The following is a 26,708-nucleotide window of genomic DNA, read 5'->3' as shown; positions in this document are numbered from 1 at the left end:
ATTAACCGTACTAGGAAAATGCCCTAAACTATATTTAAGTATAGTACAGCAACTATAACAAGAGTTATTTTCAACGTAATACTTGTTTAAATTTGTATCAATTCCTTTATTGACTTAAAAAAACCTGTGCTTGTGGTCCCTCTGATACACTAGCCTTGGGCATTAGAAGTTTTCCTGGTTCCTGTCCAACTCGGGAAATAGTATCTTCTTGCTTCAGGTGTTAAAAGGATTCCTACAATATTTATAAGGACTGCTCTAATCTAACTCCTGGATCTAACTTGCAAGAGAAAAAAAATGTAGAAATTACTTACAAAGAAAAGCACAATTGCCGCACTATAAATATTTAGCTATAATGCCATACTGAGTTTGTAATATTCATCACGTCTTTCCCTATATACTGATATTCCGCAACAGCTACATTGAGTTCTCTCTTGGACTTGATCTCTCTACTACATTTTAAAACCAACATTTACAAAAGTGGCAAGTGATTCTGGGTGTCTAATTTGAGACACTTTAAAGTAGCCTAATTTTAATGGTAGATGTGAAGAACCATCTGAAAAATCAGGCACTTTTAAGGTGTCTCAAATTGAACCACAAATTGAAGTACACAAAATCACTATTCACTTTTGAAGATCTTGACATAGGATGTCCTTACAATTATTTTTCAGCTATGCTATGGTTACCTCTTGCTTTGTATTTTTCAGCTCTCTTTGAAGAGTTCTTTTAAAAAAATGTTTTAAAAAGCAAATCTTTTATCAGGCCTCCCAATTAAGAGATTTTAATCCCTTTAAGCCTTGAAAAACATTTGCTACTATTTAAATTTTACTTTTGGTCACGTTAAGTCAAGAAATATTAAAATATTTCTCATGTGTGTAAATAATTGCTAAAAACGTCTGCCTTTGAGGAAATGAAAGTAAATGTGAAGGCTGCAGACCTGAAAAATACATTTTTAGGGCATTCTTCCGATTTCAGAAAACTGTTCCTTACAGCCACTTTGCATAGTTTATAATATATAGTTTAATTGTAGCACATTATGGTTAAATCAGCAGAAAATAAACCTGCTACCCAAATAATAAAATTCTTTTATTTATTATTTGTTTTACTCTGGTGCTTAAGAGTCCCAGTGATGGACCAGGACCTTGTTGTGCTAGGCATTGTAAATATCAGTAATAGAACAACAATTCTGCACATCATTTGTGGCAGTAGAGCAACAGGATTTATTCATGTTGTCAATAAAGGGAAATCATTTTCTGTTCATTTTTATGTTGTAGGGGTTTTCTGCCTACATTTAGTGTCTCAGGCCTTATAGACTAAGTTCTTCAGTGAGCCATTATGTATAATACACAGTATATCCCACGTTATTTACTTCAGAAGAAGTAAATGCCACATTAGAATTCTGTCTGTTAACTGTACTGTTCATTCTTCACAGCAAGCATTTTGTTCTATTTAGTATTTCTCTTCCTAATCCACAGCGCTACATATACTTAGAAAATATTGTTATTATTTGTAATTATCATTAAAGGACAGCCAATTTATGTTACACCTGTGTTTTTTTTTTTAACCTTCTATTGTTGGTTAACATCCGAGATTCTTGTACCTTAAGAGATTACAAAAAAAAAAATTCCTTCCCCTTTTCCCCTTTCAATTATTGTTATAATTAACACAAGATTACTGTAGCTGACAGAAAAATTGTCTATTTCATTGCATTTTCTGTAGAGGCATTTTCACTTTCCTCTACCATGTTTATGAATCGTTCATTCAACAGGGGAGAGGAAGGCATTTAAAAATAGAAAAGTGTGACTGTAAAACCATAAAAATTAGTAGAGAGACTCAGATGCAAGTGTAGTACCTGAAACTACTTTTACTTCAGTTTTTTAAATTAACTTCATTTCAAAATAGCAACAGCTTTTTAAACATTAGCTTGAAGGGAGAAAGAACGATTTTGTCACCTGACAGAGATGTTGTGAGGCTTAATTCATTAACTTATTTAATGACCTGAGATCCTCAGATAGAGAATTATTACAGAAATGCAAAGTGTTCTCTGATGCAAAGTGCAGTAAAAGTGGAAAACAGAAATATAACTTTAACCACGCTACTGGTCTCTTCATTTTGCATGATGATTTAATATTATCATGATTGTATTTCATTATTGAGAGTGCCCTAATGGGTGCTTTACAAAACCACTGTTATTGGTGGCACAACTTGGGCATCTTAAAGAAAATGTAAACAAATATGTAAATACTCAAACAAATGAAAACAAAAAAAGGAAAAAAATTTTTAATTTCCCACCTTCTTGAGATGAGACAATAGGTGGCATGTAATCAGGAATGTACTCTTTCCTCTCTTCTGCATCTTTGCTTCCAGGCTGAGGAAACTGTAGGACATTGTTCTTGCTGACAGGAAATGAAGGGATTTGATGTGGGAAAGTGACAGGTTCAATATTGTGTATGTAATCTTCCAGCTCATGCAGGTTAACCCCCATAAGTGTGAAGGCTTCACTTACATCATCCAAAATTGGATCTGTACGGCCATCTGTAAACAAAAAGAAATTTTAGTAAGAATCTAGTCTGAAGAACTTTGACTTTGTTTTGTAATGAACAATATAAGCACATTCAGTACACAGGAAATTTCCTTTTGTCAGAAGTAAAAAAATGGATCATTTAAACTTTTATTAACCCAACGGCAGCTTACATGTGGCTAAATGCAACACATCTGGCTAAAACTAAATACATTACTTATTCACAGTAGTGCCTTTTGTTCAAACGGAAGCTCTCTAGTGCTTTATAAACTAGAACTACAACATTCACTTCACTCACCAGGCAAAAGCACTTTGGCGGAGGGGGGGAGTGGAGGGGGGACACAGCAATAGCTCAAAAGCATGCAGTGCTACACAACAGTTTAGGTCAGAAGAGAAGAATATTGTATTTCACACATACTGAAGGGGGAATTTTGGTTAGGAGAAAGTAATTCCCCAAGCTGCAATTTCTGTAGGACAACATGGCTAACACTTCTTTCTTGTGAAAAGCATTCTGAGAATTTTACTGGCCAAGTGGTCAGGACCTTGGTTTAATACCACATCCAAAGATAGCAACCCAATGTCCTCCTACTAGTATGCCAATACCTACTGTGACAGTACCTCCCATAAGGCTTTATGGAAATATGCTTAGAATGTGTTTTATGCTACATATGCCATGTAACATATCTCAAAGGTTATGATGTACTGCAGGCCTGCACAACATGTGGCCCGCGTGGGCTCACTGTGTGGCCCGCGAGGGGGTGTGTAGGTGGACTCACTGTCAGGGCCAGCTCCAGGCACACCCTCTCCCCACTTGGGCGGCAAAAACCCTGGAGCCAGCCCTGCTCACTGTGCAGCCCGCGGGGGGGGGGGGGGGGGGGGGGGGGGGCGGGAGTGTAGGCTAGCCAACGGCTGGCCGGCGGGTGGGCAGGGTGGAGAGTGAGGGTGAGCCAGCGGCAGGAGGCAGGGGCAGTGGCAGAAGGTAAGAGGCTAGGCAAGTGAGCTGGTGGCGGGGGATGGGGGCTGAGGAGGCAAGTGGGGGGGCAGGTGAGCCGGCGGCAGCGGAGGGAGGGAGGGGCTGAGGAGGTGAGCGGGGGGGCAGGTGAGCCGGGGGGGGGGGGGGCTGAGGAGGCGAGCGGGGGGGGGCAGGTGAGCCAGCGGCGGGGAAGGGCGGGCTGAGGAGGCGAGCAGGTGGGCAGTGGCGGGAGGTGAGTAGGTGAGCTGGGGGGGGCAAGGAGGCGGGCAGTGGTGGAGGGGCAATTGGGTGAGGGGAAATGGCAGAATGCCCCCGACGGTCCCAAATGTTCAAATAACTGCCCCAGGGTGGTAAAGAAAACTGGGTCATTAAGGCTTGACAGTCTCTGGGGGGAATCACTGCTAATCCTAGGACCAGACAGGCTGTGTTTGGATCAGGGGTTCTTCAACTTTTTCATAGTGTGGAAAACTGGTTAATGCAGGGACTGTCTCATGGGTTCATGTGCCTGTCGGCACTGCAGCAACTGCTTCCATGGAAAAGCCACCTTAGGACGACGATTAAATGTATATTTAGCTTCTTTCTATCTCGCAGTCAGAAGAACCTGCCCCCATGTGCACACACCCAGCTCTCTGGGCTCAATCCCACCACACTTTGGGAACCTGTGCAGCCGAGTCTGTCCCCAGGAGTGCAAAGGAAAAGTGAGGACAGGATCAAATCAAATATCCATCCCCGTGTTAGAGAAGAGAGAACTATGACATACTGCACATAAATCCGAACCACTTCATTAGCTGAAGAGTTAAGCTGTAAATTTTCGAGGAGCCCAGTTAAAAGCCCATCAACAAATCGCACTTACAAATACTCGACAGCTTCCCTAAAAACTCAAAGGCAGGACAATCTAGAAATGAACAGTTCAGGGATCTAACCCCACAGCCATATCATTCTTCCCTGTTCCTCCCCATCCCGCCTGCCCTACCCACAAGAATCCTAGCCACAACCCACCCACTCCGGGCTCCCACCTCTTCCTCTGCAGAGCAGCCCTTGCCGCAGAGCCAGAACTCAGCAGAAGGGCAGTTTAAATAATTTACAGAGTCAATGTTATAAACATGACACAGGTCTTCGTGATCCCCCAGCTATCCCCCAGTACCACCCACAGGCCCCCGTCCAACTCAGCCAGACACCTGGTGTTTGGAGCCAAGCCATTTTGGGGGTAGGAAGCTAGGAAAATGTTCAGAAAGGGAATGATGGATATTTGTGAAATACCTTAATTGCAAACCCCTTTTCTGAAGGTTACCAAACCTCCCAGACAAATCCTACCTTGCCTAGGAGAGCTCAGGGAATCTCGTAATTTTTTGGAGAAGTTACACGGAAGTTAAAAATGGGTCTTAGTTGTAAGTTAGGATCAGTCTGAACGATGGAGTGGCTACCACTGGCCCATTACATCCAGGTGAGCGAGCAGCATTGGTCCTGATGTGGTCTGGCTCCCATCCCCTCTCCAAGGGTTGCAGCTGTCTGGAGGTGCTGCCTTCCACACCTTCCTCATTCACACCTCATTCATTCAACAGGGCAATCGATTACAAAGTGGAGGGAAGATCTTATTCTACTTCTAGCAAAAAGACATTTTTCTTTTACCTTGATTATACTTCCTCAGGGGCCCGCTATAACATATTACCAAGGTTCAATACAAAGTCATATAAAAGTTATACAAAAATGTATAATGCAGAGATTTATCTACAACTGCATTGATTGACTGCTGTGTGCAGTAATATAGTGACCCCTGGGTCTTTGAATGAGGCTTTATACGGGAGGCAGGGGGGCAAGAGGCCAGCGTGGGCAAGTGGCAGGTGGGCAAAGAGGCAAGCAGTGAGCCAGCAGGGGTTCTAGGGGCGGGCATGGGGGTTTCTGGCAGGGGAAAGAGGAGGTGAAAGGAGGCGAGTGGTGGGTGGGGGACTGACTAGGAGGGACGCAACAAGCCAGCGGGGGGGCTAGGGGGTGAAGAGGTGTGTGATGGTGGGCTGAGCGGGGAGGGGGTGGGTCCTATTTTATTGCTGTGATCTGGTCACCCTATGCACGCCGTTTCTTTCCCCCTCTACACTACAGGCTTCCACACACTGTCAGTGCCTTCCTAGAGTGCCATACATACAATTGTTTGCTTTAATTGAAAAATTCTTAATAAAGTATCACCCCCCCCCCAAATCTTCCTTTTCGGCCCACAACGGCGTTGGGGAAGGAGGGTTTGTTTCCACGGGGCGGGCGGCACTGGGGGGGGGGGTTTGTGTTTTGGGGGGCTGGGGCGGAGTCAGCCCTCAGCTGTTTTCTTTGGAGAAATATGGCCCGCACCGCTTTACAAGTTGTGCAGGCCTGATCTACTGAATCTATTAATCCTATTTGTATGCATGTATCGTTTTTGTATTCAAAGTTAGGAATATTGGCTGTGTACTGGCTTGATTTCTAAATAACTTTAGTAGAGCATTTGGTCAGTTCCTGGAGAAAGGAATGTTGAAGTTAAGTATCTAATCAAGAGACACTTAAAGGACAATGAATCTTGGAATGCTCCAATCCACATAAGAAGTCTACTTGAGGACATTCAAGGTAGCATAGAATCATAGAATATCAGGGTTGGAAGGGACCTCAGGAGGTCATCTAGTCCAACCCCCTGCTCAAAGCAGGACCAATTCCCAACTAAATCATCCCAGCCAGGGTTTTGTCAAACCTGACCTTAAAAACCTCTAAGGAAGGAGATTCCACCACCTCCCTACATCTACACTACAGCGGGGAGTCGATTTAAGATACGCAAATTCAGCTACGTGAATAGCGTAGCTGAATTCGACGTATTGCAGCCGACTTACCCCGTTGTGAGGACGGCGGCAAAATCGACTTCTGCCGCTTTTTGTCGGCGGCGCTTACTACCACCTCTGCTGGTGGAGTTAGAGCGCCGATTCAGGGATCGATTGTCGCGTCCCGACGGGACGCGATAAATCGATCCCCGAGAGGTCGATTTCTACCCGCCGATTCAGGCGGGTAGTATAGACCAGATAGGTAACCCATTCCAGTGCTTCACCACCCTCCTAGTGAAAAAGTTTTTCCTAATATCCAAACTAAACCTCCCCCACTGCAACTTGAGACCATTGCTCCCTGTTCTGTCATCTGGTACCACTGAGAACAGTCTAGATCCATCCTCTTTGGACCCCCCTTTCAGGTAGCTGAAAGCAGCTATCAAATCCCCCCTCATTCTTCTCTTCTGCAGACTAAACAATCCCAGTTCCCTCAGCCTCTCCTCATAAGTCCGGTGTTCCAGCCCCCTAATCATTATAGAGGGCGAACAATTTATGAGTTTACCTGGGGGGGAAGGATAGCTCAGTGGTTTGAGCATTAGCCTGCTAAACCCAGGATTGTGAGTTCAATCCTTGAGGAGGCCACTTAGGGATCTGGGGCAAAATCAGTACTTGGTCCTGCTAATGAAGGCAGGGGGCTGGACTCAATGATCTTTCAAGGTCCCTTCCAGTTCTAGGAGATAGGATATCTCTATTTATTTATTTAATTTGTAAGTTTTATCCAGGGTAAAACGGATTTATTTGGGGCTTGGACCCCATTGGGAGTTGGACATCTGAGTGTTAAAAACAGGAACATTTCTGTAAGTTGCTTTCAGTTAAGCCTACAGCTGTTAGGGGACGTGGTTCAGACCCTGGGTCTGGGTTAGCAGCAGGCTAGTGGGTCTGGCTCAAACCAGGCAGGGCACTGAAGTCCTAAGCTGGCAGGGCAGGAAAGCAGGGACACATCAGTTGGCAGCCCCAAGGGGGTTTCTGTGAACCAACCCGTCACAAGCTCCCTGGGCCACGGCTGAGAACGGAGTGTGTAACGACAGGCTCTGCCAGAAGTCACACGCTGGGACCCATGTGTCCCTCTGAAGCCCAGACAAGGCTGCCTGGGGAACCGCTGCTCTCCAAATGAGCGACTGATCACTTTCACTAGGCTTTAAGTATGGCTTTCTCTCAACCATCTCTGGTCTCAGCAGTGCCCTCCTTTATGCCTCACCAATCCCGCTCCGAGGCAAAAGACAGAGCAATATGCAGTATTGCTGGGGAGCGCTGAGCAATCGCCCAAGTCAGACCCCTCACGACTGACGCTGAAAGGAATCAGATGCAAAGCAAGACCCTGGGAAATGCTATCAGCTGGCCTCATCCAGGGAGAGGAAATGTCTCTCAGTATCACAGCCAGGGTGCACTGTGGCAGACACCACTGGAACAATACCCCACCCTAGCCATCAATGAGGGCGATCTAAGTGCTGGCCTCCACATGGGGTGAATTTCACCCTGACAGATTAACTGGACTCTCTCTCTCTGAGCACAGTACCAATCCCCCATCAGAATCTACCATGTGCTAGTGTTTCCAAGCCAGCCTCCTCAGGCACCGCACCAGACGGCAGGGCTAGAAGTAGTTGTCAAACTCTATTTACTTATTTAAGCTGAAGAAGCCCTTCTCTCTGTCTCGGGGAGACCTTGCCCTAGCCTAGCGTCATTAACCAGCTCCTCCAGCCTGCCTCCTTGTGGCTGGAGGTAGAGATGCAGCAACCCTGCCTCAGTTTCCCCACTGTCCTTTGGTCTCCTCTGGCCAGGCCACTTGACAGAGTCCAACCCCTTCTGGAGCCAAAGAGGCCTTTACCAAGGTCTAACAGATATGTGTGAACAACCAAACCTTCAACACTGCTGGGCTCAGCTGACTGCCAGATCATTACAGGTGCACATCTGCGGCTCTAGACTGTCCTCCTGTCTAATCACAGGCCCCTGGGCCTCAGCCAATCCACAGCTCAGCGGCCGGTCCACTGCTCCCCTCAGTCAGGGGTTCAGACAGGCTGCAGCTCCTCTGGGCCTGTCTCCAGTCAGAGCTGCCAGCTCACCCGTGGAGCAGCCCAACAGCCCTTCTCCCCTCCTCCCCCAAATGCTGGGCTGCCTCCATTTTAAATCCTGCATCCAGGCCTGGCAGCCAGTACAGGTGCATCAGGAAGCCTCTTTCCAGACTGGGATGGTTCTATAGCCCCCATCACACCCCTGCATTTTAACTGGGCAATCCTGGGCTAGTTCCACCAATGTGAACTACTGGGGCTCTGCACATGTGCAGGAGCAATCCATGTGCAAAGAACCAGGAGCAGAACTGATACCTTGGTTCGGAAGTGCTAGGCCCTGGAGACCCCTTCAGGAGTGAGCCAGGGAGACAGCCACTAATCATCTGCCAAATGCTGACCGCTTAAAGCTGGAGGTAGAATCATAGAATATCAGGGTTGGAAGGGACCTCAGGAGGTCACCTAGTCCAACATGTGACCCATGGCTGCCTATCTGGTAAGAAACTGAGAGTCATGCATGGATATGTGACTTGCCCAGGTGATTCCAAAACTCCATCTTGGAGTTGGACTTTGCATAGGAGAGGGGAAGAGGTCTCCACCCACAAAAAGAAAGTCTATTTAAGCCCATGGGAGACCCCCTCCATTTTGTCTTCAGCTGGCTAAAGAGAGCCTTTCCACCCCTCAGGATACTTGAAAGAAACTGGAACAAAGGACAGTGTGCAAGGGGTGTGAGTGATTGCTGGACCCAGGCTAAAAGGAGATTAGTCTGTAAAAGGGAACATTCTGGAACTGGTGAGGATCTTATCTGTATTCAGTTTGATTAGACATAGATTTGCGCATTTTATTTTATTTTGCTTGGCGACTTACTTTGTTCTGTCTGTTTCTACTTGGAATCACTTAAATCCTACTTTCTGTATTTAATAAAATCACTTTTTACTTATTAATTGACCCAGAGTATGTATTAATACCTGGGGGAGAAAACAGCCGTGCATATCTCTCTATCAATGTTATAGAGGGCAAACAATTTATGAGTTTACCCTGCATAAGCTTTATACAGGGTAAAACAGATTTATTTGGGTTTAGACCCCATTGGGAGTTGGACATCTGAGTGTTAAAGACAGGAACACTTCTGTTAGCTGCTTTCAGGTAAACCTGCAGCTTTGGGGCAAGTAATTCAGACCTTGGGTTTTTGTTGGATCAGATGGGAGTGTCTGGCTCAGCAAGACAGGGTGCTGGAGTCCTGAGCTGGCAGGGAAAGCAGGAGCAGAGGTAGTCTTGGTACATCGGGTGGCAGCTCCCAAGGAGGGTTCTGTGATCCAACCCGTCACACCTACCACCTACTGACTCACTAACTCCACTTCCAATATTTATTGTGTTTTGCCTCTAGAATTCTCCCACAAGCATTAACCCGGCATGCCCCTTATTTCACTTATGAAATTAAAAAATAAAGGACAGTACCCTTCAAAATGGTGCTAGAATGTATACTAATCTCTTTCATTAACATCTCGGTAACACTGACTGGTCCACATACTGATAGGAACATTGGATCTGATCCAGTATGGCAATTCCTAAGTCCATCTCATCCAGCATCCTGTCTTAGTAGCCAGCACCAGATGCTTCAAAAGAATGTGTAAGAACTATGCAGTAGGCAGGTGTGGGATAGTCTGCCTCTCATTATAGGTCTCAAGATAATCTCTAATAGTCAACTATCAAACACCAAAGCATGAGGTTTAATGTACACCTCTACCCGATATAACTCTGTCCTCGGGAGCCAAAAAAATCTTACTGCGTTATAGGTGAAACCACATTATATCGAACTTGCTTTGATCCGCCGGAGTGCGCAGCGCAGCCCCGCCCCCCCCCCCCCCCCGGAGTTCTGCTTTACCGCGTTATATCGGGTCGCAGGTGTACCTTTCAAATTTTTTGTTAACAAGCACATCCATAATTACAATAATGTTATCTACAGAAATGTTCATAAATGATCTTAAAGTGCAATTCTCTTCGAAGTTACTATATAAAACTAGCACTTTCTCACTGAAAAAATATGCTTATCAGGTATATTCAGAATCATAGCTACTACGGGTGGTAATGTAAATATTGGTTTGGTGTGGGGGGGGGGGTTATTTTGTTTTTAAATGACTTTTTACTCCTGTTTCAAATAATCTCTGTGTTCCAGCTTTCCCCATCTATAAAATGGATGTATTGGGTTTTTTTCTCTCTCATCTTTTGTCTTGTTTATTCGGAATGAAAGCTCTTTAGGACAAGGTCTATGTGCCTAACACAATGGGACTCTAATCTCCGCTGAAGCCTTTAAATGCTACTGTAATACAAGCAGACAACCACCACGACCTCCATTTGCTCAGCTTTAAGTTCCCAGGCAGAGTTTACTGAGCCTGACAGGAAGAAAAACATCTTTTTACTTGTTTCCTGAGCAAATCTGACCTAGCAAATTATTGACACAATAAACACGAAATCTTACAATGCCATTTTTTATTCACTCTTCAGACAAGAAACATGTTAATGTCAAGTAGGGAAAGGTAGATGTAACTTTACTAAATGATTTACTGAGCAAAAAGTGCCAACATCTAATGGATAAAGCGGAAGAGAGGTAGTCACGGCTAAAGTGCCAGGTGCTGGACATTGCTGGGGGTCAGTCAGGAACCTACACACGGGTGGGTCAAGACTTTGGTTGCTCTGCGTTGACCTGGAGTGACACCATAGTTCAGCAGCATCTTGATCAACTCTGCTGCTTTATTCCGTGACAGCGCAGTCAAACTCAATCCGAGAAGGGGGCTAGTCAAGGTGCCCTAAAAACTGCTCATTCCAGACAGTCCTGACCAGCTTGCCACATCTGAGGGTGTTGTTGTTCTATCATGTGGTCAAAATTCAAGCAAACCCCAAAAGGTTTCTTTTTGTCTCAATATTGCAACAAGGAATGTCCACACACTCCTTGATCATCCAAACCAAACTGATTGTCCTGTCAGGTGAACTGTTCTGGTAGCTCAAGAACTTGAAAAATATCATATTGACATTGTGGCGCTAAGCAATATGCAACTTGCTGAAGAGGGTCAACTGACTGAGGAGAGTGCTGGGTACACTTGCTTAGGGAAGGGATGCCCATAAAATGAGCCGCATGACCCAGGAGTCGGCTTTGCTATCAGAAAGAATCTCATCTTTAGTCTGGACAGTCTGCCCATCGGTATAAATGACAGATTGTTGAAGCTCCGACTATCCCTGAGAGGTGGACGTTACGTTTCACTGATCATAGCTTAACGCATGGACAATGACCAACTCTGATGAGGGTAAGGAGGAATTTTATTCTGAACTAAATGACCCTGATTCAATTGACTCCCCTTGAAGACAAGGTGATTATTTTAGGTGACTTTAATTAATGCTCACGTTGGCCGTGATGATGCTACATTGTGTGGTGTACTTGGCAAACATGGCGTCAGCAAGATGAACAACAATGGCCTACTTCTGCTGACGACATGCGCTGAGCACCCTCTAGTTATTATAAACACTTCCGACTTCCCAACAACTACAAAATGATCTGGACGCATCCTCACTCTTGTCACTGGCATCTGATTGACTACGTGTTGGTCGGATAGCGGGACGTCCGAGATGTGCACATAACTCAGATATTATGCAGAGCTGATTGTTGGACTAACCACCATCTTGTTCAATCACAGCTTTGCCTCTTTGTTTGGTTGAAAATGAGTAAAAACCCATCATTTAAGCATGTAAATATTGCCTGGCTGAATGATAGGTCAATTGTCAAACAATTTTCAACACAGCTAACTACTGTTTTATCTGCCAAATGGGTATCCCTGTGTGACACCATCTATAACACCATTATGGATTGTGCTGGGTATAGAAAATGCCATCATGCAGAATAGTTCGACAACCATAATTCTGAAATATTGACTCTTCTTGATGCCAATCAGCAAGCCTATTCCACGCTCTTAGATGATCCACTCTCTGGGTCAAAAAAGCTCAGATATAGGGTAGGTTGCAGAATGCACCAACACAAACTCTACCAGATGCAAAATATGTGGTTTGACTGTAAAGCAGAGGAACTACAGGCCCTTCCTGATCAACATGATTCCAAAGATTTCTATGATGTAGTTAAAGCAGTGTATGGCCCTACCCCACCTCCCGGCATCACTAACAAGTGCTGATAGTGAATTTCTCATCACAGATCGTTCTGCTGTCCACCAATCGTGGTATGAATATTTTAGTGAACTACTTAATCATTCACCTGTTTCTGATGAGTCGCTGGATAATACCTGTAAACTGGTCACATCTACTGCACTTGCAGATCCACCTGCACAGGCCGAGGTGTTGAAGGCTGTTCAAGTAACGAAAAATAATAAATCCCCTGATCCCAATGCCAGTCCAGCTGAGGTTTTCAAACACAGATGAAATCTTCTGATTGACAAGCTCTCTGAATATATTTTACATGTCTGACTTCAAGAAATTATACCACAACAACTGAAAGATGCCAATATCATCACTATTTAGAAGCATAAAGCCCCAAACAGCCACTGTGGTAATTACAACGGTATCTCTTTGCTCTCTGTGGCCGGCAAGATTCGTGAATGGATCCTTTTGAACCAACTCCTGACCCAAATCGTTGCTAATGTTCTATCTGAGTCACAGTGCAGCTTTTTGTGCTCAGCGGAACACTGGTGACATAATTTTCATGATTCAACCATTACAGGAAAAATGTCACAAACAGCACCAACCTTTGTACATCATGTTTCTCAGCCTAACTAAGGTATTTGATACAGTCAACCATGCTGTCCTCTGGCAAGGGCTCGCTAAATTTGGGTGTCCGGGCAAATTTATTAACATCATTCGACAATTCCATGAAGGCACAGCTGGAAGAGTTAGTGCTGATGGTAAACTAACAGACCCATTTCCAATCACAAATGGGATGAAGCAGGGATGTGACTTTGCACCTAGCTTTTTTGGTCTATTCTTTGCTGAGATGCTAGAGGAAGCCCTTCGTGGTGCTTCAAATTGCATCTTTATACACTTCCACACTGGTAAGCTCTTTTTTCTTTCCCACCTACATGCGAACACCAAGGTTGTGGAAGCATTGATCCAGGAACTGCTCTTTGCTGCTGACTGTGCCTTGATGAAGAACTATAAGTAGAACTATAAGATCTTACAAACCACTCTGTTGCAACAGCTCCTAACTTTGGCTTCACCATCAGCTGAACAAAAACCAATCATATGTATCAGCCAGCTCCTCAACAACTTTACCAAGACCTGTCAATAAGCCTGGGAGGTATTGTACTCCCAGCCATCACACAGTTTACTTATCTTGGCAGCATGTTGAACAACGAAGCAAAAATTGACCAGAAAGTGGATGGGCGAATTAAGAAAGCCGGCACTGCATATGGTTGCCTTTATCACCAAATCTGGAAGCAACATAGAATCTGACAACAGACAAAAATCAAAATTCATAATGCTGTTGTCCTCACAACACTGCTTGACAGCTGCAAAACATGGAACTGTTATCAATGACACATTACAAAGCTTCACAGCTTCCATTTGTGCCACTTATGTCACTTGCTGGGCATCAAACAACAGGACTGGGTTTCCAACACTGAAGTCCAGGTGAAAGCTAGTTCGGTCAGCATCGAGTTGATCTGCACCTAACTGAGATGGACTGGCCACATAATTTGAATGCCAGAGACCCATTTATGAAAACAAGTCTTATATTCTGAATTAAAGTCCAGCAATTGTAAGCATGAAGCGCAGATGAAATGCTTAGAAGACACTCTGAAAGAAAATCGGAGCAAAACGAACATTTCTGACTCAATCTTTGAGCAACTGGCGATTGATCAGATTGCATGGTGCCACGCCATATGGGTGGATGTCCACGACTTTGAGAAGCACTGTGTGGAGCATCTGGAAGCATAGCACCAGGCATGGAAACAACATGCAGCTCAATCAACACAACGAGGCAAAGGGCTCTGTGGCCACAGCAGTAAACGTTGTTCTTCCCAATTGATTTACAGAGTCACTCAAAGACCCATTAGTACAAACTATGCTTGTCATTGTCATCCTCGAAATTGGGGTGACCAACATCAGTTACATCAAAAATGTAAAAAGCAACAGAGGGTCCTGTGGCACCTTTAAGACTAACAGAACTATTGGGAGCATAAGCTTTCGTGGGTAAGAACCTCACTTCTTCAGATGACTTGCATCTGAAGAAGTGAGGTTCTTACCCACGAAAGCTTATGCTCCCAATACTTCTGTTAGTCTTAAAGGTGCCACAGGACCCTCTGTTGCTTTTTACAGATTCAGACTAACACGGCTACCCCTCTGATATGGATCGAAAATGTAAAAAGACAGCTATCACAGAGGGCAGAGAGGGTGCTTCTTCCTAGGACTCTAGGCCTGATTTAGCTAGGTACTTTTTAAGTCAATGAGACTACTCACATGCTTAAACTTGAGTGCCTTGGCTGAACTGGAGAGGAACAGCAGAACCAACAAGAATTATGTCAAGTTCAGTCTGTTGCTGTTTGGGCAGTAGAGAAAGGGATTTAAGGGCTTGTCTATGTGGGAAAATTGACAGCAGCACTACAATGGTACAGTATAATTGTATGGAAGCAGAGTAATTACACCAGAAGTCACTTTTATGCCAGAAAAGAGTGTCCCCACCAGCCTAGCTACAGTGGTATAATTATATAGCTATAGCTCTAATGGTCAATTTTCCCATGAGTGTTCACAAGGAAGGAGAATCCAACAGAGTTGGGGAAGAGTGAAGTAACAGATACCGTTGTCACTTCAAAGCAACCAACAGGCTCTGTGCCTGGGATGGAGAAAAGGAGAATGGCAATTTTCAGAGGCTTATAGTACTCAGCCAATCTGGATGCAATTTTATGGAAGCAGCAAAAAGAACTTCTCTGATGCCAGGACCAAATTGTCTGCCAAATTTTAAATTTCTGCTCCAAACCCTTAAAGTTTTAGAGCTCTTCAAAATACAGTTAGGAAAATATTTCAACACTGGAAAAAACAACCTGTATTTCCCTAATGTAATTTTCAGTAATGTGTACTGTTACTGCTGAAACTTCCCCAAAAATTCAGCCTGAGGCAATGAACAAGTATAGAAAATGTTAACCTGAAATGGTTAAAATTTGGCAAAGTTTTGAATAACTGATAAATGCAGAAAGCTTTTAGATTCATTCGAAGCTTATTACAATGAGCAATAGCTGCTCAATAATTTGTAGCCAAAAAGACATAGGAAAATTATTAATGAGTGGCTACATATACTGCAAACCACAATACATAGTACATAATATAGATCAGATATCAATAATACACACTATATATCATTCGCATACTGTTCTCCATCCACCTAGAGCTACTACATATAATATGCCTACACAAATCCTGCAAGGGAGATTGTAGCTTCCTGCTGATGCACAGCATTCTTCTACACACAACTGTTAAGATAAATATTGCCATCGTGGAGGTCCACTTTTCTAATAGTTAAAACATGGAATTCGGAATCGGAGCTTCTTTTCCAGGCTTTACCTAGTGTGTCTGGGCAAGTTACCTAATGTTGCCGTCCATCAGTTTTCCCACAGGTAATTATTGTTCCTACTGGTGAAATAACTTGGAAATGTACTTCTCCATTCTTACATGTACTGCTTCCTCTGCACTGACCCCTAGATACTATAGAGATTAGTGCATTAGAAATACCAAAAAGCTTGTCTAGAGTCAAGTATTTGCATCAGTATAACTACACTGATATAGTAGACAGTGCAAAATGGGGCTTTTGCTGGTGCAATTCATACTAGTAATTTACTGGGGAAAGTCGCAGCCATTCAGGGCATATACACTGGGGAACTGTATCAGTGTAGCTAAACAAATGAAAAACAATCATAACGCCATAGATTGGGCTTTATATAGATACGACCTCCTCTACATTATCATTGCTACTAGAAGTCTGCTCCATTTCATGGCGACTGATGAATGTCAAGTAGAAGAATGGTCTCTCTTACTGGCAGCCAGTAAGAAATTAGATGTCCTGAAAGTAACAAAATCTGGGAGGTTTAAGGACGTTCAAAGCTATTTATTTAGTAAGGGCTTGTCTACACTTACAACGCTGCAGCTACGCCGGTATAGCGGTTAGTGAAGATTTTACCTATGCCAATAGAAGAGTTTCTCCCGTCGGCGTAGGTCAGGGGTCCCCAACGTGGTGCCCGCGGACGCCATGGTGCCTGCCAGGGCATCCATGTGTGCCCACCTACTGGCCGCCGGAAAAGCAGCCGCCAAAATGCTGCTGATAAGCGGCAACGTCAAGAAGCGCTACCGCCGAAATATCACCAAATTTCGGCGGCGAAGTCTCTTGACGTTGCCGCTTCACGGCAGCATTTCGGCGGCTGCTTGTCCGGCGGCCGCCTTAAGGAAAAGGTTGGGGATCACTGGCATAGGTACTCCACCTACCCATCGTCCCTCCCATCGACACAGCACTTTCTACACCGGGGGTTAAATAAGTATAACTACTTCGCTCAGGGGTGAACCAACGTTGCGTTACCAACGTACGTTTGTAGTGAAGACCAGAGCTAAGAGGAGGTACATCAACAGCAGAGCAATCTTTTCTGGTCCAGTTCACCAAGAGTATATAACATGTGGCCATATTTTTCAAGATCTAATAATTTTAGGATTTCTCACTTCTATGTATCAAGATGTGCCTATCAGGTTGCATTTCCCATGCATTTTTAATACAAGTCATTCACTTCTGCAAAAAAAAAAAATGCAATCTTAAGAACATGGGAATGATCACTTTAGATCAAACTAATAAATTCCTGTTCATCTGGTATCCTGGCTCCAGCATGAACATATTTCAAAAGAAGGTAAAAATCCACCCAATAACATATCTGGTCATTGTGTACACTGCTGAACCTCTGTATGTGTGTATATATATATCCTCATTATATGTTCCATTCTATATGCATCCGAAGAAGTGGGCTGTAGTCCACGAAAGCTTATGCTCTAATAAATTTGTTAGTCTCTAAGGTGCCACAAGTACTCCTGTTCTTCTTTCTGTGAGAAAAGAGTACTGAAAACCAACTCCTTCTACAGATGATTCACTGACAACCTGAAGCAGCTGGCTTAACACCACATTACACTATTTGTTTTAACAACAAATACTCAAAATTGCCCTCATTTATTAAACTGCCACTATGCTGTCTTACCCAGCCTGATCTCACACTCTCCACTGCCTCGGTTTCCCCTTCTGAGCACCTCAAGTACTTGCAAAGGCTTTCACATGTCCAAAAATAACCCTTCTCAGTGTCTGGTTTATTAACAGAGTTCAAAAGGAAAATAAAACTTCCAGCTGGGGCTTTACTTTAGCCAACTTGTTCTCCACACGCCAGCCTCTCTAGCCAGAATTTGCTCCTGTCTTAACGACCTGGCCCTCTGCACGTCTCTCTAGAATCCTATCCCTTCCAGGGTACCACTGTCTTTATCAAGCATCAAACAGTATCTTCACCTCAGTTTCAAACTGGGCCCAGACCCTGCTTCTTGAGAGTCTGCCTTCTCACCTCAAGTTTCATTTTACTCCAGCTAAATAGCCCTTCCTGAGCATCTCTCAATGGTCTTTACTAAGCAGCAACTCTCAAGGCTTCCTGGAATCTTCTCTGTCTCTGGAGATGACCCAAGGCTTCTTCTCCCCTCAGTCTTCTGGCCTTCGGCATCTACCCCCAAGACCTGGGTTAGCCACACAACCCTCCTGTCATGTGGTATTACTCATTCCCTCACCTGGAGAAATGAGTTAAGTTTGTCACAGGTGAGGCTAGGACCCAACACCCCTTAAAAAGACCAGCCACTCTCTGACACACACAACTTATTCTAGCTCACACATCACAGGGTTTGGGCCACATTCTACTCTGTCACACTGGAGTAAACCCACAATAACTCTACTGATACCAATTAAATCTCTCCTGATTTATTTTTTTTAACAGTGTAACAGAAAAATTAAAGCCATTTAAGGTTTAAGTTACGACATAGAAAAAAGCACTCTGCCCATGCACAGTACATTTAAACTGAAATCCCTTGCTGAATGGGAAAAGTACCCAGCTATAGCAGGCCACGATGTACACATATGCAGAGCTAACATAGCTGGGCCGCAGAAAATTTAGTTAGGGGGCACAGCAAATGAAGCAGCGCATCATAGGCACCCATATCTCATTCACTGTGTATTTTATTCCTATGGACTTCCAGGTGAGGTGAACATTATTTTTCACATATAATGTAAAACCACACACTTTTTTCCACAATCTCAGAAGCATGTGGCATCTTGACACACTGTCATTTTTCTATATTTCTGTTAATTTCATTGTCATAATGGCCCAATATTTTTTTTAAACTTTTAAATTTACATGGAGGGCTTATGTTTTCCAGGGGTGGTATTTTTAGCTATTTTTGAATTCTATATAAACATATATTATCAGGGGTAGGCAATCTGCGGCAAGCGAGCTGATTTTCAGTGGCACTCACACTGCCCAGGTCCTGGCCACCTGTCTGGGGGGGTCTCTGCATTTTAATTTAATTTTAAATGAAGCTTCTTAAACATTTTAAAAACCTTATTTATTTTACATACAACAATAGTTTAGTTATATATTATAGACTTATAGAAAGAGACCTTCTAAAAACGTTAAAATGTATTACTGGCACGCAAAACCTTAAATTAGAGTGAATAAATGAAGACTCGGCACACCACTTCTGAAAGGTTGCCGACCCCTGACCTATATAAACGGTTTGGGGGCGCTCTCTCTTTGTATATACACACAGTACTGCTTCAAACAGCACTACCTTATAGCCAACTAGGGAACCTTTAGTGAGCACCAACAGGGTCTACATGGATGAATTAAAATGCAACACGTTAGCGTGCTTTAGAAATCACACTCTCCCAATCCACATTACTGCTTCTTGTAGATGAGCCCTTAGATACAAATTAGGGAGCAGGGACATCACCTATTTAAACAAATAGCAGTGGGAAAAGGGTGACTTCAAGATGACTGAGTAACTGTTTTCAGTATTCTTCCAGTGTTTATCGGATAAACACCAATTTTTATTTTATTTACTGTATTTTTGTATTGAGGGCGTTTTATCACTTAAAACCTAGAATAAGAAGCCCTATTTATATGAAAAGGGGTTTTTTTGGTTTTTTTTTAATAGGGTTCTCAAAATTTTTCACAGTATGGAGCACATGATGTCTGCAGCCTCTATGCCATCTTTGATTCAGGCCTCTCTTTCCGTCCTCATGTTTAGGTTTTGTCTAAATCTTGCCAATTCTTTCTGCATAACATCTTTAAGATACAGCCTTACTTATCCATCAAACTCTTATACAAAGTCCCATCTTGTATCTTGATTACTGCAACACCTCTCTCTAGCCTTGACAAATGGAATCTTTCCTCGCTCGTATCCATTCAGAATGCTTCTGCAATGATCATTTTCCTAGCCCATTGCTCTCTCCGTGTCATCTCTCTCTTTGAAACTCTCCACTGGCCCCCCCTTTTCTATTATCACAAAAATAAGCTGCTTGTCTTTGCTTCAAGGCCCTTTACAGTCAATCCCCACCCTATCATCTCATTCACTATTGAGCTTTTTTTTTTTTTTTTTTGGAGCTATACCTATCTCATAGAACTGGAAGTGACCCCGAAAGGTCATCGAGTCCAAACCCCTGCCTTCACTAGCAGGACCAAGTACTGATTTTTGCCCCAGACCCCATAAGTGACCCCCTCAAAGACTGAACTCACAACCCTGGATTTAGCAGGCCAATGCTCAAACCACTGAGCTATCCCTCCCCCCCTTGAAGCTTGCCTCCAATCAGCACACGATGCCAGCCTCCATCACCTATATGTTAAATTTTCAAGCAAGCACCTTCATGCTTTCGCCCATGTTGCCCCTTCTACTTGGGAGACACTCCCCATAAACAATTGCAAAGCTACCTTCAAATCCTTCCTCAAAACTCTCCATTGCTATAATACCTACAAAAGCCCTGATAACAGGCTGTACTGCCTATCTCCACTGTTGTCTCATTATTTCCATATATTCCCCCATCAGTCGTCTCTTGTTTTATGCTTAGATTGTAAGCTCCTTGTTGAAGGGACCATCTCTTAATTTTGTGTGTGTAAAGGGCCTAGCACAATGAGGCCCTGGTCCATGACAAGATCTTCCAGGCACTATGGTAATACACATAATCATAAGTTTCAGAGTAACAGCCGTGTTAGTCTGTATCCGCAAAAAGAAGAACAGGAGTACTTGTGGCACCTTAGAGACTAACAAATTTATTAGAGCATAAGCTTTCGTGGACTACAGCCCACTTCTATATCCGAAGAAGTGGGCTGTAGTCCACGAAAGCTTATGCTCTAATAAATTTGTTAGTCTCTAAGGTGCCACAAGTACTCCTGTTCTTCTTTTTACACATAATCATAACAATCATCTTAAAATTGCCAGAGATTGCCTTGTGAATCATCTTGTCAGAAACCAGGGACTGCAGCTGAGGCAAGGCCTGCTAGCTGACCTGCAGCTGAACGCCCTGAACAATCAGACTCCTGATTTGCTGAGAGGCATCACAAGTGTTCTCTTAAGCTCAGCAGCAGTAGGCTAGTGGCTGCCCAGTGCTTACACGCACAGCTGCAATCACTCCTGTCCCTGAGTCCTGCTCCAGTCCACTCCAGCCCTGCTTCTTCCTTACTTGGTTCCTGACTCCGGCTCGGACTCTTGATTCTGTTCCTGGCCTCTGACTTCTATTCTGACTGCTGGGCCTGATCACCACTGCTCCAACCAATAGACCTGACCACCCATGCACCCCAGTTCATAATACAGCTTCCCTCCCATTTGAAACCACAGTATCTACAACTACAGCTATTGCATACCTAGAAAAGTAACATTAGGAAAGTATTGAGTGTATTTATCGATGTCTTTTAATGTGATATAGCAAATGGAAGCAAGGAAAATAATCTAGCACAGTTAGAAAAGCCATCATTTTGCTTGTTAACTGAGAAAATGTGGACCCTATTATGCCATTTTTACAGCTGTTATTCAGAGTAGAACCACAATATGCAGTTTATTGTGTCTCAATTACTGAAGATCAAATCTGTTCTGTTTACAAGTGCAAAGATTCCACCCCTCCAAATAAACACAACTGCCAACCCTGCTAAATCAAACTGATCCGAAGGTCAAACTGGTTAGTTTCTGGCTAACACATCAACAACAGAGTCTCTACAACTGGAACTTAGTTAACACTTCTGTTGATTATGCAAGAACCACAAAAAAAATCTAGTTTATTCTTCCAGAGTAGGCAGTGACAAGCAAACCCAAGTCTAAATACACTTAGGGAGGAGATCTGTTGAGTAATAGGATGTGCTTTTGACAATCACATTTGAGATTAAAAAAATCAGTGTGAGGTTGAGAATATAAGGCCTGGTCCACACTAACCTCCCCCCCCCCCTTCGGACTAAGGTACGCAAATTCAGCTACGTTAATAACGTAGCTGAATTCGAAGTACCTTAGTCCGAACTTACCGCGGGTCCAGACGCGGCAGGGAGGCTCCCCCGTCGATGCCGCGTACTCCTTTCGCCGAGCTGGAGTACCGGCGTCGACGGCGAGCACTTCCGGGATCGATCTGGGATTGATTTATCGCGTCCACGATAAATCGATCCCAGAACATCGACTGCCTGCCGCCGGACCCGGAGGTAAGTGTAGACATACCCTCAGAGACATTATACCACAGATGTAATGTCTAACTCCTCATGCAACAGCATATGCCTCTGTAACCAAGAGATTATGCTCCCTTCCCCTCCATCCATTCGTCAAGAAAATATGCCCTTTTCCCAATTCACAGTAAATGCTTCAGACCCCTCATGCAGCCTAAATAAGAAGGTAAATTACAGTGCCCCCAACTCCCAATCACATACATATATATCCCCCTATGGCCTCACAAATCTCACAATACCTGTGGAAAATACAGGCTAAGCCCTGGAGGGTAATTCTGTTTTCAAACTCTTAGTGCTTCTCAAACTTCTCAGAACTCTCTCAGTGGCAACTCTAGTCCATCAGAGAGGAGATCACTGTCCCCCAATAATACAGCTTTCCCACCCCAAGTTCACATTGATCAGACAAATGACAACAGGTCCAACCCAACTTCTGTGGGTAACCCAGTCCTCTCTTTTATTCCACAATCTAATGCTCCCTAGTCTCCTAGATTCTACCCTATCATAAATATTTATACAGGAGCATTCATCTTAGCATTTAGATGTGAAATTTACAGGTATAACAGCTGCACTCCTAAAGTCCCTGCATTGGTGGTACATATGGGTTACACTGGCACTAATCCTCTCCCCCCACCCCCAAAAAAATCTAGACTCACACTTCCTCTCATGAGTACTGATAGACTCAGTCCAGCCACTGCAGGTAGCCAAAAAACACGTAGTTCTCAGGCTCCCCTGCAACCAAAAGTCCTCAGATTCAAAAAACTCGGAGCATGACAATAGCCACACTCCCCACATCCTCCTGGACTTACAGCTAGGTCGGTATTCCCGGTCTCTCAGCCCCCTGATCTCAATGGACCCTGGACTCAAAGAAACAGTGGTAATCCCCTCCCCTCAAATCCCATTAGTATTTTTGCCAGCCCCTAAGTAACCATGGATCTTTACTCAGCATCTCCAGACTCAGCTACAGCTGTGCCACCCAGAACTCTCAGTGGCATCTCTAGCCCCCAGAATCTCCATATATCCACTGAGCTTACCCTATGGTGACACCTCAGCCCTGCAGTTTCCATGGCTCCCAACCTCTCTGCACTCACAGAGCCCCTGCAGTTGCAGTAGCAACCCCCGCCCCCACTCCCCTTGCCTCCCCACATTCAGAGTGACCAGTGACAGCTCTACCCCCACCATGCTGATGGCTCCCCAGTCCCCTAGACTCACTGAACAGACAGTGGCAGCCCAAGCCCCCCACTGACTCTGCATCCAGAGCTCAGCAGGGTGGAATCCCCGCCCCCCCAACTGCACTGTGCCCCCAGCACTCAGCTGGCAGTGGCAACCCCAGTCCGCCCCATCCCTCCCCCCGCTCACAGAGTGGGCAGCTGCAGCCCCATCCCCACAGCTCCCCCACAACCACTACACTCACAGGGCAGGCAGAAGCAGCCTTGGGCCACCAGCACCCCATCCATCTTCTCCCTGCATTCGCTGATCTTACAGTACTAGACACCCCGCCCCCCTTCTCTATGGTTCCTACCCACGCACACTGCCTCCCTTCCTCCACCTCCAGGGCTCCCATCCCCGGACACTGACAGAGCGGGCAGTAGCCCACCATCTCTATGGCTCCCATCCCCCTCCGCACTGACGGAGCGGGCAATGCCCCCCCCCATCTCTATGGCTCCCATCCCCCTCCGCACTGACAGACCGGGCAGTGCCCCCCCCATCTCTATGGCTCCCATCCCCCTCCGCACTGACAGACCGGGCAGTGCCCCCCCCCCCCCATCTCTATGGCTCCCATCCCCCTCCACACTGACAGACCGGGCAGTGCCCCCCCATCTCTATGGCTCCCATCCCCCTCCGCACTGACAGACCGGGCAGTGCCCCCCCCATCTCTATGGCTCCCATCCCCCTCCGCACTGACAGACCGGGCAGTGCCCCCCCCATCTCTATGGCTCCCATCCCCCTCCGCACTGACAGAGCGGGCAGCCAGTGCCCCCCCCATCTCTCTGGCTCCCATCCCCCCCCCGACAGAGCGGGCAGTGCCCCCCCCCCATTTCCACGGCTCCCACCCCCGCGCAGTGACACGGCGGGCAGTGGCGGCCCCGGCCCCGGCCCCGGCCCCGCACTCACAGAGCTCGCAGTAGCGGTGGCAGCCCCGGCCCAGCCCCTGCAGGTAGCGCTGCAGCACGTCGGTGAGGAGGTCGCAGGCCGAGATTTGCACCGAGTCCCAGCCCAGCGCCTGGCAGATCTGAGCCACCGACACCCGCAGCAGACACCGCGAGTAGCTCTCGCACATCCCGGCCGGCTCAGCGCGGCCTGGGCCCGGAGCCCGCCATGGCCCGGGGGGAGGGGGAGGGGGGGGAGGCTCACGCGCAGGCCATGGAGCCCGCCGCCGCCAACGCCGCCATCTTGGGGTCGCGCCGAGTCCCAGCCGGCCGAGACCAGACCGCGCCGCTCCACCGCCGAGCGCATCGATGGGGCGGGCGGTCTATCGATTGCTCTGGCCTCCAGCGGGGCCTACCGGGCCTGGCTCTGGAGGAGAGAGGAGCTGGTGGGAAGAGACAGAACTATAGAGAGGGGGACTGGGGAGGGCAGCAATGGGGAGGAGGAAGGGATGGGGAAAGGGGTAAAGAAAAATGGGGTCAAGTGAAAGGTTTAGAAACATGGGGGGAGGGGAATTAACAGCCTGGGATTAAACTGGGGAAATACCAGTAAATACCTTTATTTGGGAAAAAGTGAAGTGGGCTGTAGTCCACGCAAGCTTATGCCCTAATAAATTTGTTAGTCTCTAAGGTGCCACAAGTACTCCTGTTCTTCTTTTTGCGGATACAGACTAACACGGCTGCTACTCTGAAACCTTTATTTGGGAATGATCAGACAGTGGGGTAGGGGAGAGAGACATGGGGAGCGGCAGCCCTGGTAGAAGCGTCCCCTGGAAAAGACAATGGATAGCGAAGTTTGCCCGAGTTTGCCCAAATAACTTTGTTAGTCTCTAAGGTGCCACAAGTACTCCTCGTTCAACGGGCTAGTGCAACTGGAGGATGTCAGTGCAACGTTAGCATGGTGCGAGGAGCTGTAGCACCAACCCCAAGCGTTAAACGAAGTCTTCAGTCAGGTCCTCAGAATCATGGCCTTTTAAAAAAGAAGGCATTTGGGGGTTGTTTATATTTGCCTTATGGATTGGAGGCCTGTAGGGCGCACGCCAGCTTTTTTCTGCAACTGTGAGAGCTACCAATTTTATTTTTCTGAAGTGAGCACAGATTTTCAGGTACTCAGTTGACATCAGGAGCTGGTGGGTTAAGAAAAGCACGAAGTATCATGGGACTTGTAATAATCACTAAAGTCGTCAGTGCTGAAGGACTGCCTTAAGAAGTGGGCAGTAGCCCACAAAAGCTTATGCTCTAATAAATTTGTTAGTCTTTAAGGTGCCACAAGTACTCCTGTTCTTTTTGCGGATACAGACTAACACGGCTGCTACTCTGAAACTTGCTACATATAGTTTCAGTGCAACTGCACCCAAGATAGTGTATTCAGTTCCAGCGGCACCACATCACCATAATTGTTTTAGCAAACTGGAGAGAGTTCAGAGAAGAGTAACAAATATAATTAGGGCTTCTGTTTTCTTCAGTTCAATTTATTTAATTTGGGGAAGGTTATTTTTAGCAATTTTTGCATTTTATGTAGATATCCGATCAATGTGTACTGTATATATTACTCATTACTGAAGTTTATACTGTAATGAGTAATCTTTGTAATGTTTCCTAATGTGCTTTAACATAATACTGTTTCAAACAGCATTATATTAAAGCATGCCATTAGGGTCTAGATGGACCAATTAGTGTGCTTCAGATATCATATCCTTATACTCAGCATTACAAGTCTGGGTAGATTAAATCTTAGGTACAAGTAACCATTCCCAGTGTTTTCTTGGTATTTATTGGATAAACACTGATTTTATATTTTTGTATTGGCGTGATGTTTTATTGGTGTTTATTGGTTAAAACCTAAAATCAGAAGCAGTAAATATAATCAAGGGGCTTCAGTGAGAGGAAAGAGTAAAACAATTCTATATGAAAAGAATGGCTTAATCTTGAATAGGAGAGGTGAAAGGGACACCTAAGGTGACCAGACAGCAAATGTGAAAAATCGGGCCGGGGGCGGGGGGTAATAGGAGCTTATATAAGAAAAAGACCCCAAAATCAGGACTGTCCCTATAAAATCAGGACATCTGGTCACCCTAGGGACACCTAGGGAATCATTTGCAGGTAGAGCTGTCTGGAAAATGAGCAATTCCCATGTTTTCAGCAAAAAACAAACATGAAATACTTTGATTTGGAAATGCTGTTGTGGTGTCTGATGGGAGTTGTGGTTCAGAGGCTTTATAATCCCATTCTCTATAGGGTGGGCTCCCTTATCAGACCACATCTCCCATGATGCACCATGGTCTCATCTCTTGGAAAGAAGAGGCAGTGTGCATCCTGAGAGATGTTCAGCTGGAGAGCCTGACCTACAGAGAAAGGAACCACGGGGAATCTGAATTACAATTCCCGTGTGGCAGTCTGGAGGCTTTTCAGAATCAAAATACTTTTTTAATTTTTATTTATTTAAAAAAAAAAACCCTGAAATTTTCTATGGAAAGCAGATGCATTT

At 45.2% G+C, this 26,708-nt stretch overlaps 1 protein-coding gene across 1 annotated transcript in view; it reads right to left on the bottom strand.

Moving 5' to 3' along the window:
• Positions 1-24,461, bottom strand: part of TAF3 (TATA-box binding protein associated factor 3) — a 149,476-nt gene extending 125,015 nt beyond the window's left edge. The window contains exons 1-2 of the mRNA XM_054016262.1: positions 24,189-24,461; positions 2,290-2,532 (exon numbers count right to left, since the gene is read on the bottom strand). Coding sequence (XP_053872237.1) covers positions 2,290-2,532; positions 24,189-24,354 — 409 coding nt within the window. The 5' untranslated portion in view covers positions 24,355-24,461. The remainder of the gene's footprint in view (positions 1-2,289; positions 2,533-24,188) is intronic.
• Between the last annotated feature and the right edge of the window lie 2,247 nt (positions 24,462-26,708).

Source organism: Malaclemys terrapin, chromosome 1 (genome assembly GCF_027887155.1).
Source record: "Malaclemys terrapin pileata isolate rMalTer1 chromosome 1, rMalTer1.hap1, whole genome shotgun sequence".
In the NCBI taxonomy this organism is placed as follows: Eukaryota; Metazoa; Chordata; order Testudines; family Emydidae; genus Malaclemys; species Malaclemys terrapin.
Note: the sequence above shows the minus strand (reverse complement) of the source record. Positions and strands in the feature narration are given on the sequence as shown.